The sequence below is a fragment of the Acinonyx jubatus genome, chromosome B3, assembly GCF_027475565.1.
Source record: "Acinonyx jubatus isolate Ajub_Pintada_27869175 chromosome B3, VMU_Ajub_asm_v1.0, whole genome shotgun sequence".
In the NCBI taxonomy this organism is placed as follows: domain Eukaryota; kingdom Metazoa; phylum Chordata; class Mammalia; order Carnivora; family Felidae; genus Acinonyx; species Acinonyx jubatus.
This window is the reverse complement of record NC_069386.1, coordinates 111,297,922-111,324,350: the sequence shown is the minus strand read 5'-3', so window position 1 is coordinate 111,324,350 and position 26,429 is coordinate 111,297,922. Positions and strand designations below refer to the sequence as shown.

At 43.5% G+C, this 26,429-nt stretch overlaps 1 protein-coding gene across 4 annotated transcripts in view; it reads right to left on the bottom strand.

Annotated features, from left to right (window-relative positions):
* The window catches only part of ARG2 (arginase 2), a 31,562-nt gene extending 10,097 nt beyond the window's left edge, over positions 1-21,465 (bottom strand). For 2 of the 4 annotated variants that reach the window (XM_027066001.2, XM_053224613.1), the window contains exons 1-2: positions 21,220-21,465; positions 20,252-20,324 (exon numbers count right to left, since the gene is read on the bottom strand). In XM_027066001.2, coding sequence (XP_026921802.1) covers positions 20,252-20,324; positions 21,220-21,330 — 184 coding nt within the window. In that variant the 5' untranslated portion in view covers positions 21,331-21,465. Of the gene's footprint in view, positions 1-20,251; positions 20,325-20,956; positions 21,053-21,219 lie in introns of those variants that run through there. The other 2 variants (XM_015068387.3, XM_027066002.2) reach the window with 2 other exon arrangements.
* Positions 21,466-26,429: the final 4,964 nt, after the last annotated feature.

Sequence of the window (26,429 nt, the reverse complement as noted above, 5' to 3'; positions counted from 1 at the left end):
ACCCAGAGAAGATCTGGAAAACTTAAAGAGAAAATACTAAAGGCAGAAGAATATGATAAGCCAAAGCCATTGGGATACAAGATAAAAAAAATATGACCATATAAAACATCTATAAAAATCTTTTAAAAAGAAAAAGCCGTAAGGGATAAGCACTTTATAAGATCTCAGTATAGGAGCACAGTTTAGATTTAATAGAGGCTTTGACTAACTTTTAAGTCAGTATCAAGTCTTGCTATCGGCAACAGTCTTGGGCTGGACAGATTTTGAATGTCCGTGCCTATACTTGCTATATCCGTGTTTATATCTGCACCCCCTCTGCCACTTCTAGGATTTAAGTTCTTAATAGGTATAAGACATCAGGGCATGTCTGGTGTTTTATAATATTAGGTATACAATTAGAAAAGGTTTACTATCTAATTAAATAATATTAATATTAACCAACTTTTGAAGACTACTTTAACTCACCTACTATTCACAGGACAAATAAATACATAGGAATCAACCCGGTGGATAAGTGACAACTTGGGGAACATACAAGTCCAGTCAAGGAACTTGTAGACTCATAAGTATGACAATACAGAACTCAGCTCGTTGTTACTGACTTAGCAGAAAAAAAGCTGCAGAAAGCCTATAGAGGAAACTTAAGAGAATTTGGCAGTCTTAAAGAATACTCTCCAAGGAAGACAGACTCAATTTCATAAAAGAATTTTGCTTATTAAGTATGCAACTCCATGATGCGGATCACCAGATTAATTCACAGCCCAGAGAGTGGGTTCTTCTAAGATTATCCAACTCCCATTTGCTCTCCCTTACTCACCAAACAGCCTGCTCTGGTTATTCACTTAGTTTCCCTGTTGCCCTCATACCAGCAAGAGGGCCTCCTAACAGTGGATATTGGAGGGACTGTTGCTCATCATAATTTTGATTGGGCATTTTGGCTTATACATCATGGTTAACAGGAGTCTCTGGGTTGGAAAGCCTGATAAACTCCACACATACCTAAATTTCTGTTCCTAACCAATTTGAAAAGATACATGCACTCCTATGTTCACCACAGCATTTTTACAATAGCCAAGACAACCTAAGTGTCCATTCACAGATGAATGGGTAAAGATGAGGTGCATATATATACACATACAATGACATGCTAGCCATAAAAAATGAAACCTTGCCCTTTGCAACAACATGGACAGACTTAATGAGCATTATGCTAAATGAAATATCAGAAAGATCATACCATATGACTTCACTTGTATATGGAATCTAAAACACAGAAGCAGACTCAAATAGAGAACAAACTGATAGTTGCCAGAGGGAGGGGGTGGAGGGATGAACAAAGTAGGTGAAGGGAAATAAGGGGTACAAACTTCGTTATAAAATAAGCCATAGAGATTAAAAGTACAGCATAGGGAAAACAGTCAATAATACAATAATGTTTGCTGCCCAGTGGGAACTATGCTTATCACAGATGTACAGTCGATGTACAGAATTGTCAAATCACTATGTTGTGTACCTGAAATTAATATTGTGTGTCACTATACTTCAATAATAAAATTTAAGCAAAACGAACTCTCCTATTCCTGGGTCCACAAAGCTGAGGACCAGACCCCCTGAAGGGATTAATATCCTGAAAGGCCCTGCCTGAGTTGCCTACCCTATAGTACTCCCATTTCTGCTCTTTATGTTCCAAAAGTGCCAGGCAAGGACTAAGGACAAGGACTGTTAAGGGAATGAAAGGAAATTCAGCAGGGACTGGGGGGGGGGACAGGGGTCAAGGAACTATTCCCACATCAAGTAAAATTTGTACCAGCACTGTGTTGCTGTTTTCATTGTTTTCTTTCCTTACTGGTAATAGAAAATTTTTAGAAAATTTATAAGGGAAGTGTCCAATGGTGAAAGTCCCCACCCCACTTCCCAGACTTGACTACTCCATCTTTGCTTGACCTTTGTGCATAAACATAATTCATACTTTTTGTTTTTAAGTAGGCTTCTGCCCAGTGTGGAGCCCAATGTGGGGCTTGAACTCACGACCCTGAGATCAAGACCTGAGCTGAGACAGAGTCAGACGCTCAACTAAGCCACCAATGCACCCCCATACTATTCTTTTAAATAAGGTTGTTGGAGTAGGCTTAACTGCTGTAACTAACCTTCCTCCAAACAATGGCTCAAACACAGTAAATTGGTTTCTTGTTCCTTTAACATCCAGGGTGGATATTGTAGGTCAGCAGCAGGCTTTCCTTCGTGCAACGATTCAGAGACCAAGCTCCTGGCTTGTGGCTCTGCCATAATTAGGGCTTTGCCATTTGTATGGCTGAGGTTGGGTCTCCCCAGGATCAAGGCAGCAAGAGAGGAAGAAAGCCCTGAGAAGGCAAATGTCTACTTTTAAAGGCCGTGGCCCACAAGTGGTACATCATACCTGCTCACATGGTACTGGTCAGCAAATCAGATCTAACTTCTGTCCAGAAGAGGAGAAAGGATTTTGGTGGACAGCTAGCAATCTCTGCTGCAAGTAGTACCTTTAAATTCTGCTGCCATAACTTTTAAGTGATTAAGAATTCAAGATTCTTGGGGAGCCTCGGTGGCTCAGTCGGTTGAGCATCCAACTTTGGCTCAGGTCAGGATCTCACAGTTTGTGAGTTCAAGCCCCACATCAGGCTCTATGCTGACCGTGTGGAGCTGGGAGCCTGCTTTGGATTCTGTGTCTCCCTCTCACTCTGCCCGTTCCTGGCTCGTGCTCTTGCTCTCTCAAAAATAAATAAACTTAAAAAAAAAAAAAAAAAAAAAAGAACTCAAAATGCTAAAGCTTATGTGATCCTTACAATTGGCAATCCTAACTATCCTATTTCATTATAGAGCCGAATCAGCAAATGTACTATGCCATCCTGATATAGTCTCTCGGGGCCTTTCTCCTCTAATGCCTGCTATACTGATAGCATTGGAGCAAAGGACTAGTGGAGAAGAGCCCAGGATTGGTTTCTAAACAGTGAACAAGATTCTGAAAGAAGAAATGCACAAGCCAGGTTTTAAAACAGTAGAGCAATTTAACAGAAATGAGAAGTTCGCATATTGGAGCAGTAATGCAAAGGAGGCTGAAGAGAACATGAATTGTAACCCAAGGGCCAGCATTTTTGAGGAGTGGGGAGGCTGAAGGGAGGTTAATTTTTTATAAGAACAGGATGAACAGATGAAGCTATTACTTTATCTGAGTGCTATGGCAAATTCTTCCTGTTCAAAAGGCACAAAAGAGTGGTCTCACTAAATTTTAGAGAACTTTAGAGTCCTAGTGAAGAGCAAATAGAATATGGAAAGAGCATCTGCCTGTCATGCTTGAGGCAGCTGTCCCTTTGTCGGACTGTTTGTGCTTCAGGTCAACTCATCTGCAAGTCTTCATCAGATGAGACATCAGGTTTCATTGCTACACTTCCTTCTAAGAAGGCATTGTAGGACAGAATAAACCTAAGACTTCAAAAAAGCTCTCGTGATAAACAGATTTAGAACCAACTTGAAAGGGCTCTCATTTTTCACTTGCAGTGGGGAAGCAAACCTCTGTAGATACTGGCACAGGCTCACTGCTTCTCCAGTGCTGATAATAAAAATACACCGAATACTACTCTGATCTTTTAAGCCCAAATGTTACCTTTGGCCTTGATAAACCTCTCTAGGCTCCATCAGAGTGGAACGAGAACACAAGTGCATCAACAGAATGATGTAACCAACTGGTGGGGAAGAAATCAAAACAGCCCTTAGCAGTATCTGTGGACAGCACTTCTGTCTCAGAGCCCTGATCACTAAGGAATCCGTGAAGGAAGCCAGTGACAGGAAAGGAGGAAAGGAACAAAATTGTCTCCATACACCACACCGTGCTAGATGCACTACAGATAGCTGCTAATCCTCACGTCCTCCTGTTGCTGTCATCCACACACTTCAGAGGAAGAAATCCAGCAAAATTAATAGTTCTGTGTAGGACAAGCCTGAATTACCCTTTGCTCAGAGGTTCACAGAAGACAACGTTAGCACGAAGGTAACATTTCAACAGCATGAAGGTTCCCCATTCTGCCACTGCTGACTTTTTTCTTTTTTTTAATGTTTGTTTATTTTTGAGAGAGAGACAGAGACGGAATGTGAGTGGGTTGGGGCAGAGGGAGAGAGAGAGAGACACACAGAATCCGAAGCAGGCTCCAGGCTCTGAGCTGTCAGCACAGAGCCCGACGCAGGGCTTGAACTCATGAGCTGCGAGATCATGACCTGAGCTGGAGTCGGATGCTCAACTGACCGAGCCACCCAGGCGCCCCCTGCCACTGCTGACTTCTACTCACAAGGAGCTCTGACCTTCCAAGCTCCCAACAAGTCAAGAGAAATGGGTTCAAAAGGGGGCTAACACCCGGGAGAGTCTACTGCACCACAGATAGCCCACTGGCAGAACAACAGAGTTTGAGAAAAGCTAAGGACCTATTACTGTGCCATTTTTCAAACTGTCCCTGAATAGGATGGCATGTTTATTATGACTTGTCAGGAATAACAAGTCAGTGAAATGTGGAGAAATACAAAGATTCAGAGATCTCATTTAATGCTGGAAGGATACTAATACTGGTGGCTTTAAAGCTATAGACTCAAATATCATACGTGACAGATATAGCCCCACACAAAGGGAAGTCCTGGCATTATAAAGGGATGTAACTGCTGATCCTTAGAACCTTAAAAGGGTACTAGAGAACCAGCTTATTGAAAACAGTTGCAGTGTTGCCTGAAGTCTACATTAGGAAAAGAAGGCCAGTTACTTCAGGCCACTTGACGTAAGAATTTCTGTTACCTCTAAAATGTGATTTGGGTAATAACCTTCGAAGAGACTTATTTAAGGTAAACTCATTTTTTATTTAGTGCCATTTAACTGCCAGAGGTTATACAACCTCCAGAATCATGTGTCCTGGAGGCCTGTAAAAATCTGCTCTTCTTAGACTCAGTATCAAGTTGAGTGCATTAGGGCAAGAAATCCTACCACGCAGAGAACACGTATTTGTTGTAGTTCACATCTTCTGAGTCTGAGGAGGCTGCTTCAGTCAGGGCTCCCAACACCTCCTTCCTCCCCACCCAGTTCTCTGAGGCAGTGAGGAGCACAGCTGACCAAGACCAGGGCAGGGAAAGTGGCATTGGCTTGAGGACAGAAGGTGAGCCAGCCAGGCCAGTCATTTCAGACATGTCCATCTGACATGTACCAGAGTTAACCTCAAGATCAAAAGATACAAACATGGTGTCAATAGATGCCTTTGCATGAATGTGATTCTTGAGTAAAAAAAATCTAAATACAGAACTCAAAACTTTAGGGGCACCTGGGTGGCTCAGTTGGTTAAAGGTCCGACTTCAGCTCAGGTCATGATCTCACCATTCATGAGCGCGAGCCCCACGTCGGGCTCGGGCTCTGTGTTGACAGCTCAGAGGCTGGAGCCTGCTTCGGTCTGCTGTGTCTCCCTCTCTTTCTGCCCCTCCCCTGCTCATGCTCACTGTCTCTCTCTCTCTCTCTCAAAAATAAACATTAAAAAAAAATTTGAGAGGGGAAGGGAGGGGAAAAAATGTTAAAATTTAGTTCGAGACATGTAACTAAGATGACTTGCAGCACCAGTGTAACTTCCTTGCTAGTTGGTGTTCTAGCTATGTCTGTCCTCTCCTAAGGAAAACAGAGTATCACTGTCTGAAGATAAGCTTAGTAATGTATGCCCTCTGAACCAAGCTCACATCAGCCCTCTACATGCCTCTAGATCACGGTGAACTGGCTCAGGCCTTCTCAGATGGACCGCTGGCTGACGGCACCCTAACAGCCCAGTTCCAGCACAGGCAGGATAGAGGGAAGAGGAGGGTTCCTCCGGCTTCACAAGACACAGCAGTATAACCATTTTCCCTCATTCAGAACAAGACTGTTGAGCTTATCTGGAAAAGAGATCTGCCATTGTCAACATGCTAACAAATTCAGCCTGCTCCACTGTATAACCTCAGGAAGAGACAGTGACAATCCCTGGGGATAAAATACTGCTCTTCAGAATACGTGATCTTTTTTAGGTTCTTGATATTCTACCTTGTTCCAGAAAGGATTTAAAGGGCAACACATCAGGCTAGTGACTACAGCATTGCCAGTTAACAACGGTTCTGATGTCCAGCTCCCTGCCCCAGACCCTGGGCTGGTTTCCTGGTGAGTGTTCCCAGGGAACCTCAAACCAGACAGACTGCATTCCAGACCACTCTGGGCTGAAAGCATAGCGCACACAAGATGGCCACAGGAAGTCAAGTGCCACAGTAGATGCAAAAGGAAGAATCCTTGCCCTCCAGCCCCTAACTTCCTAAGAGTCAAGATCTGCAACCAAGTTCATTTCCTGAGCTTGTCCTATCTCACGTGCTTTCCAGGAGTATTAAATGAGATAACAAGGAAAAGCCTACACATGCTAAGGATTACGTATTAGTTCAGTTGGGTGAAGCACCTTTGTGGTTTGTCTCCCCACCCTACCCTTTTCCTTGAAACTGATGGTGTAACCTAAGACTTCCCAAAACCTGTTTGTAATAGGACTATGTCATTTTGAGAAAATCAGTTTCTGGTGAGAAGTAGCAAACACACATAGGTCCACTGGTTTCTCATTGAAATGGCTCCTATAGAGTCCGGTTCTCACTCACAGCTTGAATCGTCCACATCTCCTATAAAAGAATATAAAGGCAAAGCCAGTTAATCTTGGAACACCAATTCTCTGAAGCCCTAACCACAATGCCACACACCCTGCTGTGACTCAATTCTTGGGTCACACAGGAAGTAGTTTTCTACTTCTATTTCTATTCAGTAATTCTGGTCTCTTGGCAGGGGGTAGGGAGCCAGGAAGATTTGGTCTGTCTTCTCCCAATCTCAGCATTACTCACATCTATTATATTAATACACCCTCACTACCAAGAGAGTCTGGTCATTAAGAGAGAGGGAGGGGCACGCCTGGGTGTCTCAGTCAGTTGAGCATCTGACTTTGGCTCAGGTCAGTATCTAGTGGTTCGTGGGTTCAAATACCATGTCAGGCTCTGTGCTAACAGCTTGGAGCCTGCTTTGGAATCCGTTTCCCTCTCTCTGCCCCTCCCCCACTCACGCTTGAGCACACTCTCACTCTCAAAAATAATCATTAAAAAAATTTTTTTAACAAAAAGAAAAAAATTAATTCAAAGACTAAATTATTTAAACCAACCACAGTAATCCCTTAGGTTCCAGGACTCTGAACTGTGCTATGTTGGATGTTGAAATAAATAATGCAACAGCTCTCTAAAGTAACTAGAGGCCAGCCTGACTTGAAGAAGCAGTCACCATCAGCGACTCAGGTCCTGATGAAGAAACATAGGTTTCGAAGAGGGGACAACAACTGGCTGTTATCACCTACTTTTACATTTATCTTAAATAAATTCATCAACTAGTAGCCTAATACCTTGTAAGAGTTAAACAATTTGATATATGCCAGTTACTCTGAGTCATACATTCTCAAAAATCAGGAGATCAGCTGGCTTCTGAGGAGCCAATCATTTTTTTTTTTTTTTTTTTTTTTTTTTTTTTTTTAGGAGCCAATCATTTTGAGAGAAAGGAAACAGTGATCTGGGAAAATCCCATGGGGCATGATTTGAATGAAGTTACAGGAGAAGGCCAGGATGCTTGTCCCATCTTCCTTCAGCACAGGCGGACTATGTGCTTCCTGTGTGCCAGGCTCTCTAGTAAGTCCTGGGGATGTGGAGATGAGATATGGCCACAGATTTCAACGAGCTCCCAGCCTGGTGAGAGGACAGTCCAGTGCTTACTGCTATGAGGCAGCCAGGCACAGTGTGTGAAGGGAACAGAGGAAAGTGCTGACTCAGACCCAGGAAGAGCCAGGAGGACTTATCAGGGGCAATAGCTGAATCTTGAAGGTATTAGCCAGGAATAAAAGGGGAAGGGGAAAAGGCTTACCAAGCAGAAGAGGCATATAATACCTTCAGCCCTAGAGAACAATTCACAATTCCCCTGAGCCCAGTGTTCCTGGGAGGATTGTGGAAGGAAAAGGCAGGAGGAGGCAGAAGAGGGGGCAGGGCCCAGAACCCAAGCAGTAGGGTCAGGAAGTGAGAAATCCAAATCTACACTGCAGATCCAGTGTACTGAGGGCCTGAGGGAAATGGACTGGCCCGGAGAAGAGCAGCTCCACAAGGGGACTGTAAAGATAAAGCAGTAGATTCCAGCAATACTTAGAGGGGGTGTGGAAATAAAGGGCCTGCCCTGCAGCTTTCTGGCTCTACTTCTAAAGATGAGAAAGACACAGGGGAAGGGAGTGGAGATGATGAGGTCAGTTCTGGATAGATGGCCTTGAGATGTTAGAGACTATCCTGTTGAAAACACACGGAAACAAGTACAAGGATCAATTCTACACAATGTTCAATGATGAATAACATCACTTCTGATGGAAGTATATATACTGCCACCAACTTTGCAGAACTGCCGGGGGGGGGGAAAAAAGCCTGAATCTGACCAAGGATCTAGATCCAATTATCAGTTTACAGGAAACACAAAAGAACACATCACAGGACACCACAGGGATGTAATCTGCAAAATTCAAACAGAGATTATTACACAGACAAATAACCTAGTTTCCTCCACAAATACACCACAAGGAAGAAGAAGAAAAAAAAAGATAAAGATCCCAAGTCAAACAAACTGTAAATAAACATCGCAAAAAACTTAAGTCTGTCAAACAATGTCGACATTAACTGGTTTAAGGGCAGAGACAAAGGAAAAATAGACTTAATTTTCCCTGTTTATAAGGGGAAGACTCCTGGCTCCCTTTTGTTTCAGAATTTCCTTCTCTGTCCTTTTCAAATGCATGTAAATGTTTATAACATTAAATAAGCCTCTTGTCAGTCTCCTACCCCAGGAATGTTTCCCTCAACGACTGGAAATTCAGAGGCTCACTTCTGTGGGCACAGGGGGTGGGCAGCCTGCCCCAATTTGCTAAAATACCTCCTGCCTTAGGATATGAGAAGTTTGTTTTCCTCTGGTGGTTGTTCAAATTTCTATGATAAAGTTAGGATGAGCTCTGACAAATGTTACTGTCAAATCCTCTAACCAGAGAACTAGTTATTATTTATCTTGAAAACATGTAATGGGCTGCACCCGGGAGATTTCTTTATCTTTGCAATCTCTTAGCAGATTTCCTGATTGAATGCTTATTCAATAACTGCTTTCTCTACTACCTTTATGGAAAGGTTCTCTTGGTTGGGAGGAGATTTATTATTATTATTATTATTATTATTATTATTATTATTATATTTATCCAACACTGGGCATTTGATATTCTTTTAGGTATGATAATAGTATTATGGTTAAATTTTAAAGAATTCTTATATTTTGAAGATATCTAATGAAGTATTTGCAGATAAAACAATAGGGTGTCTGTGATTTGCTGTGAAAGGCATGGAGTAGGGTGATTGCCATGTATTGATGATTGATGCTTTGGCAACAGACACGACAAATGCACTATGTCACTGTATCTACTTTTGTTATGTTTGTACACTTCCATAATAAGAAAGTTAAAAAGAATATACACATGGAAGCCAGCTGGGATACAGGTTTGGAGCTGAGAGCAGAAACAAGTGTTGGAAATAAAGCTTTGGAGGCATCAGCATACAGTGACAGAAAAGCCATGGGAATGGACAAACTGCCAATTGAGACAACATTAAACCAAGAGGATCAAGGGCAGAGAACCCATGAGGAACACTAGCATGTAAAGGGTGGGTAGCAGAAGATCTAGCAAAGCAACCAGAGAGCTAAAACCAGAAGAGAATGGTGTCTGTTTCAATAAAGGTGTGGCAGACAGTGTCGAATAAGGTGAATGTTGCAGTGTCTACTGTGTTAGGAAGTAGGAGGTCTGAGACCTCGGCAAAACCAGTTTCTTTGCAATGATGGCTCAAGACATCAGATTATAGCAAATTGTAGTGTGAAAGGGCAGCAGAGAAGCCAGGATGGTGGCTCGGAAGAGAAACAACTGGACAACAGCTGGAAGGCTACATAAAGACCAAGGAGGATGGCAGGACGGTAAGATTTGCAGAACAAAGGGAGGGAAGGGATAATTGTTAGAACAAGAACACTCAAAGGTCAGGAGAGATGGGATCTAGAATCCAGGGAAGTGGTATGACTGTTAACTTGTCCAAGATCTGTCCTTCACTTCTTCTGCAGAGACAGAACTTTAGTTGGGAGCATGACCTCTTAGAATGGAGACTAAACTTGACATCTTCCCTTGTTCCTTGGTGTGGCCATGTGGCCCTTTGGGTCCAAAACGATAAGCAGAAACATCCTGCAACTTCTTGGGAACTTCCCTTAAGGGAAAGCACAGAGTTCTCCCTTTGCCCACTTCTGTCCATTCTTGCACCCTGCTGCCAGAAACGAGGCCACACCATCTGGGACCACTAGACAGAGGCCTTGCTGGTAACACAGCAAGGTAAGAATCTAGGTCTGAACTTACAGAGCGGCCAAACCAGCTCTAGACTTCTCTCCAGATTCTGTTTACTGGAGAGTGAAACTATTTTTCTTAAGCCATTGTTATTTTGTGCTCTTTTCACACGCATCTCCCTAATACTGTTAGGACTGGATCCCTCATCCTCTGAGAGTGGGTCGATACAACTAATTGGGGGATGACAGGGAGAAGAACTGTAAAGGAGTCCATGCCTTAGTTGGAAAGATAGGGCCATGAGGATTATGGGTAAAGACTTGAAGTATCTGTCATGGGAAATGAGAGAAGGAATACACTAGGAACACACAGGACTTTAAGAAATAGGAGACCACCCACTTATGATGGTGCCATGGAGTTTCTTTGGCTACCCCAAGAGCTGAGAAGGCAGCTGACTGCACCAATCCAGCCATCAGGTCATATACAGCAAGAAATGAGATTCTCAACTACTTCTGCTGACTGTAGGGCCTTGGGAAAGTTTCTCGAAGTCTTCAGGACATACTTTACTTTTTTTGTTTGTTCATTCTCAGCTTTTATTTATAGAGCAAAACAGTGTACTAAGAAGCCAAAAAAATTCAAGCACGTGGCATTTTTATGTCTTAAGAGAAGCTACAACCTTGTTCTTAAAAAATAAGTTAGAATAGAATATGAATTAAGGTTTCCTTTAAATTGTGGTAAAATACACATAAAAATATCCATTTTGGGGGGTGGCTCCATCAGGTTAGGCGTCTGACTCTTGGTTTTGGCTCAGGTCATCATCTCACAGTTCGTGGGTTTGAGCTGCATCAGGCTTTGTGCTGACAATGTGGAGCTTGCTTGGAATTCTCTCTCTCCCTCTCTCTTTGCCCCCCCCCCCCCACTCTCTCTGTCTCTCTCTCTCAAAATAAATAAATAAAAACTTTAAAAATCTATTTTAAAAATAACCATAAATTTTTTTTTTTAATGTTTTATTTATTTTTGAGAGAGAGAGAGACAGAGACAGAGTAAAAGCCAGGTAGGGGCAGAGAGGGAGACACAGAATCTGAAGCAGGCTCCAGGCTCCGAGCTGTCAGCACAGAGCCCGATGCGGGACTCGAACCCCCAAACCACGAGATCTGACCTGAGCCAAAGTCAGACGCTTAACTGACTAAGCCACCCAGGTGCCCCTAAAAATAACCATTTAAAAAAAATTTTTTTTAATGCTCACTTATTTTTGAGAGAGACAGACAGAACTCAAGCAGGGGAGGGACAGAAAGAGGAGACACAGAATATGAAACAGGCTCCAGGCTCTGAGCTGTCAGCACAGAGCCTGACACAGGGCTCAAACTCACAAACCATGAGATCATGACCTGAAGTCAGACACTTAACCAACTAAGCCACGCAGGCGCCCCTAAAAACCATTTTTAAGTGGTATTAAGTACATTCATATTTTTATATAACCGTTTTAACTACCATCCACCTCTAGGATTCTTTTCATCTTGCAAAACTGAAATTCTGTACCCATTAAACAATATTTCTTCATTCTCCCTTCCCCCAGTCGCTGGCAACCACTATTCTGTTTTCTGTCTCTATGAATTTGATTTCTCTAGGTACCTCATAAGTGGAATCATACAGCATTTGTCTTTTTGTGACTTCTTTCACTTAGCATAATGTTCTCAAGTTTCACCCATGTTACAACATATGTCAGAATTTCCTTCCTTTTTTAAGGCTAATATTCCGTTGTATGAATACCTTTTTGTTATTGTGTATAATGCTATGAACATGGGTCTATAAATAGCTCTTAAAGACCTTGCTTTCAATTCTTTGGGGTATATGCCTGAAGTGAAATTGCTGGGTCACATGTTAACTTTATTTTTAATTTTCCAAGGAACCACTATATTGTGTTTGACAGCAGCTAAGTTATTTTACATTCCCACCAACAGTGCACAAGGGTTTCTAATATCTCCACATCCTCACCAATGCTTGTTAGTTTCTGGGTTTTTTGATGCTGGCCATTCTTTTTTTTTTTTTTTTTTTTTTTTTTTTTAATTTTTTTTTCAACGTTTTTTATTTTTGGGACAGAGAGAGACAGAGCATGAACAGGGGAGGGGCAGAGAGAGAGGGAGACACAGAATCGGAAACAGGCTCCAGGCTCTGAGCCATCAGCCCAGAGCCTGACGCGGGGCTCGAACCCACGGACCGCGAGATCGTGACCTGGCTGAAGTCGGACGCTTAACCGACTGCGCCACCCAGGCGCCCCTTGATGCTGGCCATTCTAACAGGTATCATTTGTTCTTAACAAATTAAGAATGACACTATAGCAAGAGCGTAGCACAATGTCTAGAACATGACAAATGGATCAAACAACTTTGAAATAAAACGTGTAAGTTAAATTCTTTGCTGCCTTTATAAGACTGGTTATAAGGATATTTGCCAAATCCCAATGTCTTTAAGAGATTTGCCTTTATTCACGTACACCAGTGATATATGCTCTTGCCATAGCATATTGCTAAGCAAATTACTAATTACAGAACAGCTTCATCACCCTCCAGAAAGAAACCAGTGCCCACTGCCAGCCACTCCCCATTGCCTTCTCCCCACTAGTCCCTGAACTAGTCTACTTTCTGTCTCTATGGATTTGCCTATTCTGGACAATTCATATAAATGGAATCATGCAATGTGGCCTTTGTGCCTGCTTTCTTTTACTTAGTATAATGCTTTCAACATTTACCCATACTGTAGCATGAATTAGTAATTCATTCCTTTTTATGGTTCAATAATACTCCATTGTATGGATATAGATTTCTTAAAACAATGCAGATCAGGGGCGCCTGGATGGCTCAGTCCGTTGAGCATCCGACTTCGGCTCAGGTAATGATCTCACGGTTCGTGAGTTTGAGCCCCACGTCAGGCTCTGTGCTGACAGCTCGGAGCCTGGAGCCTGTTTCAGATTCTGTGTCTCCCTCTTTCTCTTACCCTCCCCCATTCATGCTCTGTCTCTCTCTGTCTCAAAAATAAATTAACGTTAAAAAATAAAATAAAATAAAAAACAATGCAGATCTACCATAAAAATCCATATTTCTGGCTTTTCTTGAAAAAATTGGAGAGAAGCATAGAAAGCCCTCCCCCCCTTCCCATGCAGCAATCACTGGCTAGAGCTCAGTAGTGGCTTTTGTTCCCTGAACATTCCAGACACCTTTCTGTCTCTGAGTCTTACTGTTTCATCTGCCTGAAATGCTTCCAGATATGCACCTCGTTCCTTTCTTCACCTGCCAAAAGTCTGCTCACATGACTCCCTCTGAGTGAGGCCTCTCCATCTACATATGCAATGTTTACTTAGTATTCCCCACTCCTTGCTTCATTTATTCCACAGTACCCATTACCATCTGACATACTGTAGATTTTACTTATGTCTGTTTCCAACCACTCTTCATTAGAATGAGCTCTAAGATAACAAGGATTTGTTCTGTTCACTATTATATTCCCAGTATCTAAGCCTTAGCAGTACTCAAATTTTTTGAATATAAAAGTTAGTGAATGAACTTGTTAGTTTGTAGGGACTAAAAGCTGTTGTTTTTTTTTTTTTAATGTTTACTTATTTTTGAGACAGAGGGCAACATAGCACGAGTGGGGGAGGGGCAGAGAGAGAGGGAGACACAGAATCTGAAACCCGCTGCAGGCTCTGAGCTGTCAGCACAGAGCCCAATGCAGGGCTCGAACCCATGAACCTCGAGATCATGACCTGAGCCAAAGTCGGACACTTAACCGACTAAGCCACCCAGGCGCCCCTAAAAGCTGTTCTTGAGAAATAAACCTGAGAGGTGCCTGGCTGGCTCATTCAGCTAAGCATCCAACTTTGGCTCAGGTCATGATCTCACAGTTTGTGGGTTTGAGCCCCACAGAGCTGCATCAGGCTTTCCACTGTCAGCAGAAGCCTGCTTCAGATCATCTGTCTCCCTCACTCTCTGCCCCTCCCCCACTCAAACGTGCTCTCTCTCAAAAATAAACATTAAAAAAATTTAAAAAAAAATTTTTTTTTAACGTTTATTAATTTTTGAGACAGAGAGAGACAGAGCATGAATGGGGGAGGGGCAGAGAGAGAGGGAGACAGAATCGGAAGCAGGCTCCAGGCTCTGAGCCATCAGCCCAGAGCCCGACGCGGGGCTCGAACTCACGGACCGCGAGATGGTGACCTGGGCTGAAGTCGGACGCTTAACCGACTGAGCCACCCAGGCGCCCCTAAAAAAAATTTTTTTTAAAGAAACCTGAAAGTGATGTTTGAAAAGCTTTGATGCATACTCTATATTACTCACATTTTAAGTTCGAGTTTTAGCAAATGTGTACAATCTTGTAACCCTCTTTAGATATATACTTAAGATCTAGAATATTAAAAATGATTTGTAGGGGTGCCTGGGTGGCTCAGTCGGTTAAGCGTCCGACTTCAGCTCAGGTCATGATCTCACCGTTTGCGAGTTCAAGCCCTGCGTTGGGCTCTGTGTTGACAGCTCAGAGCCTGGAGCCTGCTTCGGATTCTGTGTCTCCCTCTCCCTCGCCTCATCCCTCCCACCCCCTACTTGTGCTCTCTCTCTCTCTCAAAAAAAAATAAATAAAATGTAAAAAATAAATTGTTTAAAAATAATTTTTAAGTCACAGTAACACATTACTATAGTCAGGCATGCCTGGAACTTGAAAATATCTTTAAAACTTGAGGCTCTTTTCCCAAGTCACATTAAGGAACATGATGGTTCAGAAATCAAAGCACCAAGAGAACAGGGAGTTGCTAAAATCCAAAAAGATAAAGATACAGTCCTAAATTAACTTACGGCCAAAGAAACTGTAACCTAATGAGTTATATTAACTTACAAGAAGACTGTGTCAAGTACTAGGGAAAAAGCAACCAAAAGAACAAGAATTTATCATCAAGGGCCTAGAAAGAGGGAGGATTTTGAATATTGCAGTCCACGTGGCAATTTTTTCCTCACTAGAATATGTAAACTAGGTATCAATCAGGATCTCTAAGCTGCAAGCAACAGAAACCTATTCTGGCTAATTACAGCAGAAAAGCAATTTATTCAATTTGGGCAACTCCCAGAGTCTTTAAGAGGGCCAATATCTGCTTTAAAGGCCATATTACCAGGAATAAAGCCTCCAAAAGTCATACTGCTGGATGGTCCAGGAAAGAGCCTATTGCTACGGTCACCTCCACTACTGGGAAGACGAACCGCACGCAGCTGGCATGGCTGACCCCACCAAGACTGGACAGAAGCCACTGCTAGCATTGCTACCACCCCTGCCCATCACAAAATTAACTCTTTGCTGCCCTTTCTTCTTGAATCTCAAGTCAAAGTTTAAGATGGGTGCTTATGTTGGTGGAGCCTAGGTCAAGTGCCCACAACTCTAGCTACAATGAAAATAAGGCAGAATGTGGGTGGAGAGAAGGCTGAGGTAGATTAGGGTCAAATTATGCGGAAGCTGTCCTTTTGGTTGACACGTGAAACACATAGCACTAGGGGCTGAAGCACAGATACCAAAATGTAAAACTATTAAATGAGAGTGTATTAGAAAACTGTATCTAGTACAAGCCTGAGATTTCACCGTTTATTATAGGGTCAGGCTACATTTTAAACATATGAGGATTTAAGTCCAATTTAAAGAAAAACACCAAAATGAAAAATATGGCAAATTAGCAAAGATAGTATATGAATGACAAGACTGAGAAGCATGGATGCATGTAAAACTAAGCCAAGGAGAAACAGTCTTAGCTCACTCTGGTGGCAGCAAAGAATGTGAACCAAGGAAGGCAAGAATGGGACAAAAGATATCATTGGAAAGTTATAGTCAGGTGTCAGGAGGACACAAGTACAGCAGTACCATTATGCTGAAGGACTTTAATCATTTAGGAGGAAAAAAAAACCAAACAAGACTTTGTGATCAACATGTAAGGCACAAAACGGAAGAAGCAAAAGATTGTGATGGTCTTAGAGCTGGACTTGAGTAAACTGGATAACAAGTGATAGTGTGAAACAGACAGTGGAAAGACAGCAGGAGAAGTGGATTTGAGGGAGAAGATAATGAATTTTGTTTTAAACAAGTTGAGTTTGAGACACCTGTGAGAGGGCAGGGGAGGCTTAGAACAAAATTGGAGGAACACTGGAGTCAATATTTGAGGGTTGGGAAGGAGGGGAGGATCCCACAGAGGAGTCCAGGAGTCAATGGAGAGAAGAAACTCAAAAGGGAATAGTGTCTGCTAACAGAGTATTTCCAGAATACAGTGGTCAGTTGTACAGTAGAGAGGTCCAGCAAAATAAAGGCTGACAAATCCATGGGCTTGCTCAAGGTAGTTTCAGTAGAACAGCAGGGTGGAAGCCAGGCTCAAGTAGCAGTATTATACAACTAGACCCATGAATGCTGATTTTCTCTACCAACCACTGAAAGCAAATACACACCCCTGAACTCACACACCAATCTGTACCAAATGAACAGCTCTCATACTTCAGATCTTCACGTGAAGCAGCTACCTCGGGCCCTCTCTCGTTCTTCCTGAAGCAGACCAGATTCTTGGGTCTCAACCAAAGAGATTTGTTCTATCTGATAGAGCACCAAATGGAAGAGGAAGAACAAAGGTCTCTAGCCTAGTTGAGGGTAATCAGAGTAGCTCCCACATGGCTTCCTGAATAAACTCCGGGACTCTTGGCTTGGTCACAGTGGCAGTTAATTTAGATGGTTGTTTCAGTGGCTGGAACCTCCTTTCAGTACCACAGCTGAGTCAAATTACCTAATTACAATGATAAAGGCCAAAAACTGTTCATCTCAGTTTACAGCTATCTTCCCCCCACAGAACACTCCTTTAACCTCTGAAGAAAGAAGGGGCAAATTACCATGGCTGTCAGAGCTAACCAGAATCAGGAGCAGAGGTACCGCATCTGAGCCTTGCCAGAGCAATTGCCTCTTCATCTCTCTCAGGCTCTCCTTATATACTAAAATAAGTGGTTACCTGACAGAGGAACCATTATTGGTGTCCTTACCAAATCCAGGAAAAGGGAAAACCAAAAGCAGACACTAAGTCAAATACATTCATTTAAGAAAACAGGAAGTTTGACCAATGCTATGACAACACCAGCAGCCTGTGACAGCAGACTTGAAAGCAAGGAACAAAGGGATTTGTGAATGTTACCTTTCCATGAGTCTTCTGTCCCCTCAAATTTGACCCATGCTGCTTCTTCGAAAGTACTACTTTAGTACTGTTTCACAATATAGTTGGAAACTTCTCATGGTACCTTTCTCCAACATATTTTTGGAGATTAGCCAAAACCACATGATGGAAATCTGCTGAGTGCCACAATCATATTAATATGCAGTGAGATTCTATTTTGGGCTGCTGTTGATACTGGCCTTCCAGTCTGCTACAGGGTAAGGATATAAATTGTAAAACTGAAAATATCTGAAAAAATTAAAGGGAAGACCAAATAAACCGAAGCTTCACCATCACTGTAGGTTGAGCGTTTACAGAGGAGTTATTTGAGGGAGTAGTACTTGAGGGAGAATGGCCTTTCCCAGGTTGGAGTGGGAAAATTCCATGAGCTAGGACAGGAAAGGTCTACAAAGCATGAGTAAGGGAAGTTGCTATAAATGTGCCCTTCCCCCTTCGATCAGCAGCCTCAGCTGAATATTATAAATGTGTCCTGTGTCAGAGGCTGAAATGGATTCATCAGTCTCTTAAGGTAGAACTGAGCAGGCAATTCGAGCAAGGCCGGGCCCAGTTCATCAGATGGGCTGCAGAGGTTTATCCAGTATTAAAAACCAGCGATCACCAGAAATTGTTGTCTTTAGTGTAAAACAATGCCTTTAAAAAGGGTTTTGGGGCACCTGGGTAGCTCAGTCATTTGAGCGTCTGACTCTTGATTTCAGCTCAGGTCACAATCCGAGGGTCCCAGGATACAGCCCCACACACATCAGGCTCTGTGCTGACAGCGTGGAGCCTGCCTGGCATTCTCTCACTCTCCCTCTCTCTGTCCCTCTCCCACTCACTCTCTCTCTCTCTCTCTCTCAAAATAAATAAACTTAAAAAGGGATTTAAAGGGACAGTATCCTCATTTACAAACAGGAATAGAAACTTCTTCCCTTTATGACATTAAAACTAAATCTCAATTTATCTTTAATCTTCACTGATGAACCTGGAGAGTTATTAAAATGATCAAGAAAGAGGGGCACCTGAGTGGCTCAGTTGGTTGAGCATCTGACTCTTGGTTTCAGCTCAGGTCACGATCTCACAATCTCAGGTCATGAGTTCAAGCCCCATGTCAGGCTCTGTGCTGACAGAATGGAGTCTGCTTGGGATTCTCCCTCCCTCCCTCTCTCTCTGCCCCTTCCTGGAGGGCACGCATATATGCTCACTAGCGCTTTCTCTCATTCTCTCAAAATAAATAAACTTTTTAAAAAAATCGGGGCGCCTGGGTGGCTCAGTCGGTTAAGCATCCGACTTCGGCTCAGGTCATGATCTCACAGCTCGTGAGTTCAAGCCCCGCGTCAGGCTCTGTGCTGACAGCTCAGAGCCTGGAACCTGTTTCAGATTCTGTGTCTCCCTCTCTCTCTCTGCCCCTCCCCTGTTCATGCTCTGTCTCTCCCTGTCTCAAAAATAAATAAATGTTAAAAAAATGATTAAGAGACCCTATTGAAGGAACTTTAATTATTTAACAGAGAAGAGTTTTGAGTATTCAACCAAAGACACCATATCTAGACGTAGCCAGAGGTATATGAAGTACACCTCAACTCAAGGTGATTTTGGTGACTTCATTATTCCTCTGTTTTAGGAGATGATCCACCCTAATGAACTCAATGATCAGCAGAGGAGATTTCAAAGCAAGAGTAGGGAAAGGAGTTGTAGTTCACCTAGATTCCACATGATTATTTTCAGGACTTACAGCTCCCTGTTGCCATGCGTTTTGCATTTACAGCTTCAGAAAAGATCTGTGAATGGTCCTAATGTGAATGGAGGAAATGACCTTAAAAAGCAGCTAGAAACGTCCAGGTAAAATAAAAGAACGTTCCTCCCATTCAAGTTGGAATTTGGTGCCTTCTTACCAAAAGAAGTGTTCTCTATTACTATATAAATAGCATTTATCTGTGGGTCAGCTTCAATAAGTTTAGAGTACTATCCTAATCACACAACTGCAACTTTACTGCGGATTACCTGGGCACTTGTGAAAATGCACATGTCTGGATCCCACCACAGAGCCAATAAACCAGACTATTCCATGGAGGAGCCTAGGACCCTGTATTTTTAACAAGTAACCCAATCTGTTTCTCTCTCGCTCAAAAATAAAAACAAACAACAAAACAAGTAACCCAAGTGATTTTCATAATCAGGGAAAAGTTTGAGAAATACTGATCTAAGGCTCTGCTTACAGTAATATAAGGCTATTCATCCTGGGGAGGAAACAAATGACATGGAGAGGAAACTGGCTAGACTGATGAATCAGAAGCGCCTCATGACAGAGTTAAGAGAACTAGAATTTGAGGGGGAAAAGCTGAGCGGTTAAAGCTGGAGCAAGCATTCTTAGCACTGCTCGGTAGCCACTAAGCTTACTCCAGGTCCTGTGTCACTCCACCTCCTTGCCTTCCACACAGTTACTCTCTTTATTGCAACAAGACTGCCTGAAGACTCCCGGATAGATCTTGAACTGCAGATGGAATCCAAGGGAGGATGAGAGATGCTTCCCCAGTACACAGCGGATACTGGGCAGTCCCTGGATATAAGGGGAGACTGAACTGGTCTGTTACCGGCCATCACAGACATCTCAAATCCAGCTACTTACCTAAACTGGAGAGTCTTTTCATCAAGCCAGCTTCTCGGACGGCAGCAGGACCACGTTCCACTCCTTTTCTTTTCTGTCACACAAATTACACATTTAGATCTGAGGTTAGAGGATTGGAAATAAGACCACTTTATTTCACAAAAATACAGAAATTTGCTAATTCTATACTTAGTTCCCAACAGATCCCTCTGAAAACCTGTGACAGCATTAGCCCTTCATTTTATTTTCACCTGAGGACTGCTCATTTCAAACACTTGCAGGGAAAGAGGGGAAAACAACTATTACTGGAATCCCATCAACCTTCCAAACCCCAGACTGTGGGAAGAACAAGCAGAGGCCAAGACAGGGGAAGGGGCTGAGCCAGGTCAGGATCCGGCGGCCGGGGGGTGTGTGAGTGTGGCTGGCAAAGGCCTGAGCCCGGGCTTCTAGAGCGGTGAGCTCTCCACGACCGCAGGTTTCCTTCATTGATCAAAACAGCCCCTCCCGGCCTCCCGCCGCTAGAGCCGGCAGCGCCAATTTCCCCGCCAGTGAACGCTTTCTGAGAATAGACCCTGAAGCTTTAAATCCTCGGTCGCTCTCTTCAACCTCTTCTCCCTCGATTTTCCACCGGGTATTCTGGCCGGTTTCTCCCCCTCCAGCCCCTCCATGAAATCCTGTCCCTCCGTCCTTCCTCCCCTCCCCCCCAACACCCCAAGCGGGTCCCACCACTTTCTCGCTTCTCCAGGGGAGGCCGCAGAAACCCGCCAGCCCGCGGCCCCCCTCCCGCAGCGCAAACAGGATGCCCTCCATCTCCTTCCTCCCTCCCCATCTTCTACCAGGGAAAACCCCACGTGCTCTCCCAGTGCCCAATAGCGGGAACCCACCACCTCGTGCCCCTCCGTCTCTCCCCATCTTCTCGCCTCCCCGTCCCTCACCCCACCCCCGCTTTCTCCAGGTTCTGCCCCACGGTGCCAGGTCCCGGTTCTCACCTGTCCCTGTGAGAACGGGGCTCCGATCACAGCCACCGAGTGAACCGACTTCTTCAGGACGGAATGCACTCGCGTCCGGAGGAGACGCGAGAGGCTGCTTCTCAGGGACATGACCGGCAGCGCGGGACACAGATGACCTAGAAGCTACTTCGTGCGGCTAGCCGTCTTAAGTGAGCGCAGCCGCCAGGCGCCGGGCTTACCTACCAGGGCGCCAGTTGCACCGCCCCGCCCCGTGACGTTACCACCGCCCGGCCACGCCCCCACGCCCCCTACCAGCCCCCCTCACACCTTCCCACCGACCCCGCCCACTGTTCCTCAGGGCCTAGACACGCCTTTGATGACGTCATCCAGCCCTGGCTGGGATTTTCCCTCCAGGGCGAGCCCCTACAGCTGACGCCATGAGGCTTACGTCGGTGTCTGGCCAATAAGAGCGCGGTCACGGGCAGGTGTGTTCCTTGGCGGGAAGCGGCCAGCACCCTCGAAGTTGGAGAACTTGCTAAACACAGGAACCAATTCGAAAGCTCGCAGATCGGGACTCTCTTCACACAAATGCGTGCCGCGCAGATGCCAACTCTAGGGAAGGGCTGCCTGGTCTGGGTCTGGCTGGGCTGGTCTGACCCCACTTGAGTGCTCTGCCAAAACGAAGCTACCATCCATCTCCTCTGTTCCATCTCAACTCTGGGTCCAGAAAACAAACTTACCCATCTTTGGGCGTTGAAGGTTAGGAAATCAAATATAGACTGGAGCTCTCTGGGTCAGGCATGTTAATAAAAATTCACTCTCCTAGGTATTTTGGATGGGGAGGTTAGGATTATACAAAACAGTTATGTTCCAGGTGTTTTCAATTCTTTACCTGAATAACGGGAGCACTGGTTATTAAACACCAAACAATATATCTAGATTATTTCTAAATTTGGGGGAGGTTAAAGAGCTGAAAGTAACTACTCAGAGTTTTAACAATATTTTAATAATAACCAACTAAAGTTCCAAGAACATTTGGCCTACTAACAATTCCATAAATAAGGGACTATTTTAAAGACGAGAATACAACATCAGATCACTTTCCCAAAGTCACATAGCTTGTAAGTGCCAGAGCTGTGTGACTCCAGATTCTAAGTTCTTAACCGTGGCATTAGGGCTTGCCGAAATTTGCACGTTAGTCCTACCAAAATACATTTTTACACAAACAACAGAAATTTATCTCACCTGGTATCAACTTACATGCTGCTTTCCAAAATATTTAAGAAGTCTCCATGGCAACATCATAACTCCAAGGAGCTTTAGTATTATAAGGCAGTTTATTTTTAGAAGATACATTTTATACCTGTCTCCCCCTGCTGGTTTAACAAAGACATGTCTGAAGCTTTAGCAAAATAAGCAGGATATAACCGTAAGGTAATAGTGCTGAGAGTGTGGTCGCTGGGCTGGCAGCATCAACCTTCGCATACATGTCAAGTGGAAATCATTAGGTTCTACCCCTAAATTTACTAACGCAGTAACTCTGGGGGTGGAGCACCAGCAACCTAAATTTTCAGTCTCTCCAGGGTCAGGGGCTGTAGGGAGCAGTAGGGGTGTAGTCAGGGATTCACAGTCACTGATACTGTCACACTTGTTCAGATCCTTGGAATTATCTTGGTACCTTCTTCTTGCCCTTCACCACATCCAGTTTCTTCTCCTTGACTATGTTTTCTGAAATTAATACTGGCACAGTTCACTTCAGGCTCTCCTGGACTCCTGTGAAGGCTATTTCTTAAATACTTACTGTGGGTCACCAGATTGACCTTTCTAAAGTACTACATTAATCCTGCATGTTTTTTCACTGGTTTTCCATTACCTACAGTTTAGTCAGAGGTGAATTACCAGTTCCACATTATTATGCTCCAGGAGAGTGAACAGTAGATTGTCATATTACTATTACCCTTTAAAATTCTAATGATTATTACTTCTATATATCTGAAATATTTTATGACTCATTTTTAAAACCCTGAAAAATAACTGGTCTTTTATTTTGAAAACATGCATTTATTTTCAAAATAAGTTATTAAAGGTAATATCCTAAAGTTATAAAAGTCATAGAAGAATGAGCTAAGTTTAAGAAATTTACTTTATATTTTTTAATGTTTATTTTTGAGAGAGAAAGAGAGAGGCAGAGCATGAGTGGGGAAGGGGCAGAGAGGGAAACACAGAATTCAAAGCAGGCTCCACGCTCTGAACTGTCAGCACAGAGCCCGTCGTGGGGCTCATACTCACAGCCCGCAAGATCATGACCTGCGCTGACACTTAACCACCCAGGCGCCCCTAGAAATTTACTTTAAAACTTGTACTGTTATACCATAGGTCTAGGACCCTTCTTCCTGAGACCCAAAACAAGTTGTGCCGCCTTTCTCCTTCCTTTATTGGAGAACATAGATACTCTGCCTCTTCATTTCAGCGCCTGCCAACACACACTCTATCCTTAATAGGCTGCTAGCAGAGCGTGGGGGGGGAGTGGGGTAGGGGACAGGGTGGTGAGTAGGGAAGACCTGATTATGGTGTTTGCTGAGTTCCATGGTGTGTATACTCCCAAGCTACCATTGTGATGTCACTGATGATGGAGTTGGGAAAAGGTGCTCATCATACAGTATTTCCACCATACAAATATCAACATAAATAACGTCAAGAACATAAATAATGGCAAGATATAGTAAAATAATTAGGCAATGACAGGTTTTGAATGTATGTTATCTTTGTTCCTAATATAATTTACTTGTAAGTTTATATAATTTGATTTTTTAATAATAACATTTAACAACTTGCTCAGACATTCTTGAAAATTTAGCGATAGCGTATTGCAGGTGGCTAAAAGCAGTCTCCAGCATACCATTGTTTACTGAAAATCCAAGGAAACTCAGAAAAGTCTAAACAAAATCCTCAAAGGCAGGGACCATAACCCTCTCTGCTCATCACTTCATCCCTTCCTGAATACAGTGCTTGGCACATAGCAGGAGTTTGGCAAATAATAAACCTTCCAGATTCTTACGAAATCCTTACTCATGAACCTTGGTCTACGGCTCTGATATGGAATGGAATGGAAGTCCCCAGGGGCATCTGGGTGGCTCAGTCCTTAAGTATCTGACTTTGGCTCAGGTCATGATCTCACAGTTCATGAGTTTGAGTCCCATGTCAGTGAACTTGAGCCCCGCTTCTGGTAAAATATGAGCCTCAGGTGAGCCCTGCTTCTCTCTCTCTCTCTTCTCCCTTGTGGGATTCTCTCTTTCTCTCTCTCTGCCCCTCACTCACTTGCACGCTCTCTCTCTCTAAAAAAAAAAAAAAAATAGGGGTGCCTGGGTGGCTCAGCGTCTGACTCTTGACTTGGGCTCAGGTTATGATCTCACAGTCCATGAGTTTGAGTTTGATGCAGGGCTCTGCGCTGACAGCATAGAGCCTGCTTGGGATTCTCTCTCTCCCTCTCTCTCTCTCTCTGCCCCTGCCCCACTTGTTCTCTATCTCTCTCAAAATAAATAAAAATAAGCTTTAAAAATATGGAGTGGAAGTCCCCGAAGATTTCGTTCCAGACTTCTACTTTTACATGCTAAAGAGCTGAGTTGAGCTCACCAACCACACCTTTATTTTTTTTTATTTTTTATTTTTTTAATAGAGGCATCCTGATCTTTATTGGCTACTTTTTTTTTCAATATATGAAATTTATTGTCAAATTGGTTTCCATACAACACCCAGTGCTCATCCCAAAAGGTGCCCTCCTCAATACCCATCACCCACCCTCCCCTTCCTCCCACCCCCCATCAACCCTCAGTTTGTTCTCAGTTTTTAAGAGTGTCTTATGCTTTGGCTCTCTCCCCCTCTAGCCTCTTTTTTTTTTTCCTTCCCCTCCCCCATGGGTTTCTGTTAAGTTTCCAACCACACCTTTAGACTCTAAAATTTAGAGGCTCTCTTTCATTTAAAAAATTCATTCATTCATTCATTCATTCATTCATTTATTGAACACTTTACTGAGCACTTAGTGTGTGCAAAGCATTGTTCTATGCACTGTGCATAGAGATGAAGACAGATAATAGCTCATGACTCCCAGTGCTTACATTCTAGTGGGGAAACCAGTCAAGCAGTTAAATAATCTCACATAGTAGTAAATGCTATGGAGAAAATAAAACAAGGTAATGGGACAGGAGGTCATGTTTTAATGGGGTATCATTAAAGGGGTATATCATAAAGGGGTATCAGGGAAGGCCTCTCCAAACTGACATTTCAGCCAGACACCTAAATGATGAGAAGGAGCTGGTCATAACAAGTTCTCTCTGGTCATAACAACTACTCTCAAGGGAGTAGAGCCTTCTAGGCTTACAGGAACAGAAAGATCCAAAGCCATAAAGTTGAAACATGCTTGTGGGTCAGAAGAAGAGCAAGAATGCCTGTGTAGCCCAAATGTGCAGAGCAAAGGGGGGTGTAGGTGTTGAGTCAGAATGACAGGCAGAGAACAGATCTCAGAGGCAGCCATGAAGAGCATGAACTTCAGAGGAAGAATTTTTTACACAAAAGCAGAGGGTTAAATGTTCAGAATCTGCATTAAGGAGTGGGGAAAATGTGGTTCCTTCTTGCTTGCTTTGCTCTTCTATCTGGAGGCTGGGAGAATTAACATAATAACCCTAAGATACAGTTAAGGCAACAAAGCAGAGGTTACATTCTATGGGGGTAAAATATAGAGTCTGTCTACCACCCAGTGGGGACTCCCAGGTTCATAGAAAGGCTGAATAGAGAGGAATAAAGGAAGGGATGTAACTGTAAGTGCCTGGTTTAATTGCCTGCACACCCCACAGCCCGGTGTGGAGGCAGCCACCCGAGCCCCTTACATACTCCTCGCACACCCCCATCACCGCCACAAGACAGAGGGGTTTTCAGTATGAGCCTTGATCAGTGACAGGGACACAAAAGCAGCCATATGGCCACCATCAAGGTATAAATGAAACTTAGTGTGAAATCTGTCTTGGCACCAGTGGAAGGCCAAGGCTACAAAGGACACCTGAACACTTTGTTCTTTCTTCAGGTTCCATTCTTAAGCCTCTACCCGACTATTCTTCTGTTTGGGACATTTTGTAACCAAACTACCCTGAGTTCTCTCCTTGGTGAGTTACAGAGACTGCAGGAGGTGGAGGAAACTTTATTTGTGGCAAATGAGATCCTGGGGAATAACTTTCAAGGCCAGGACTCCTGAGTGG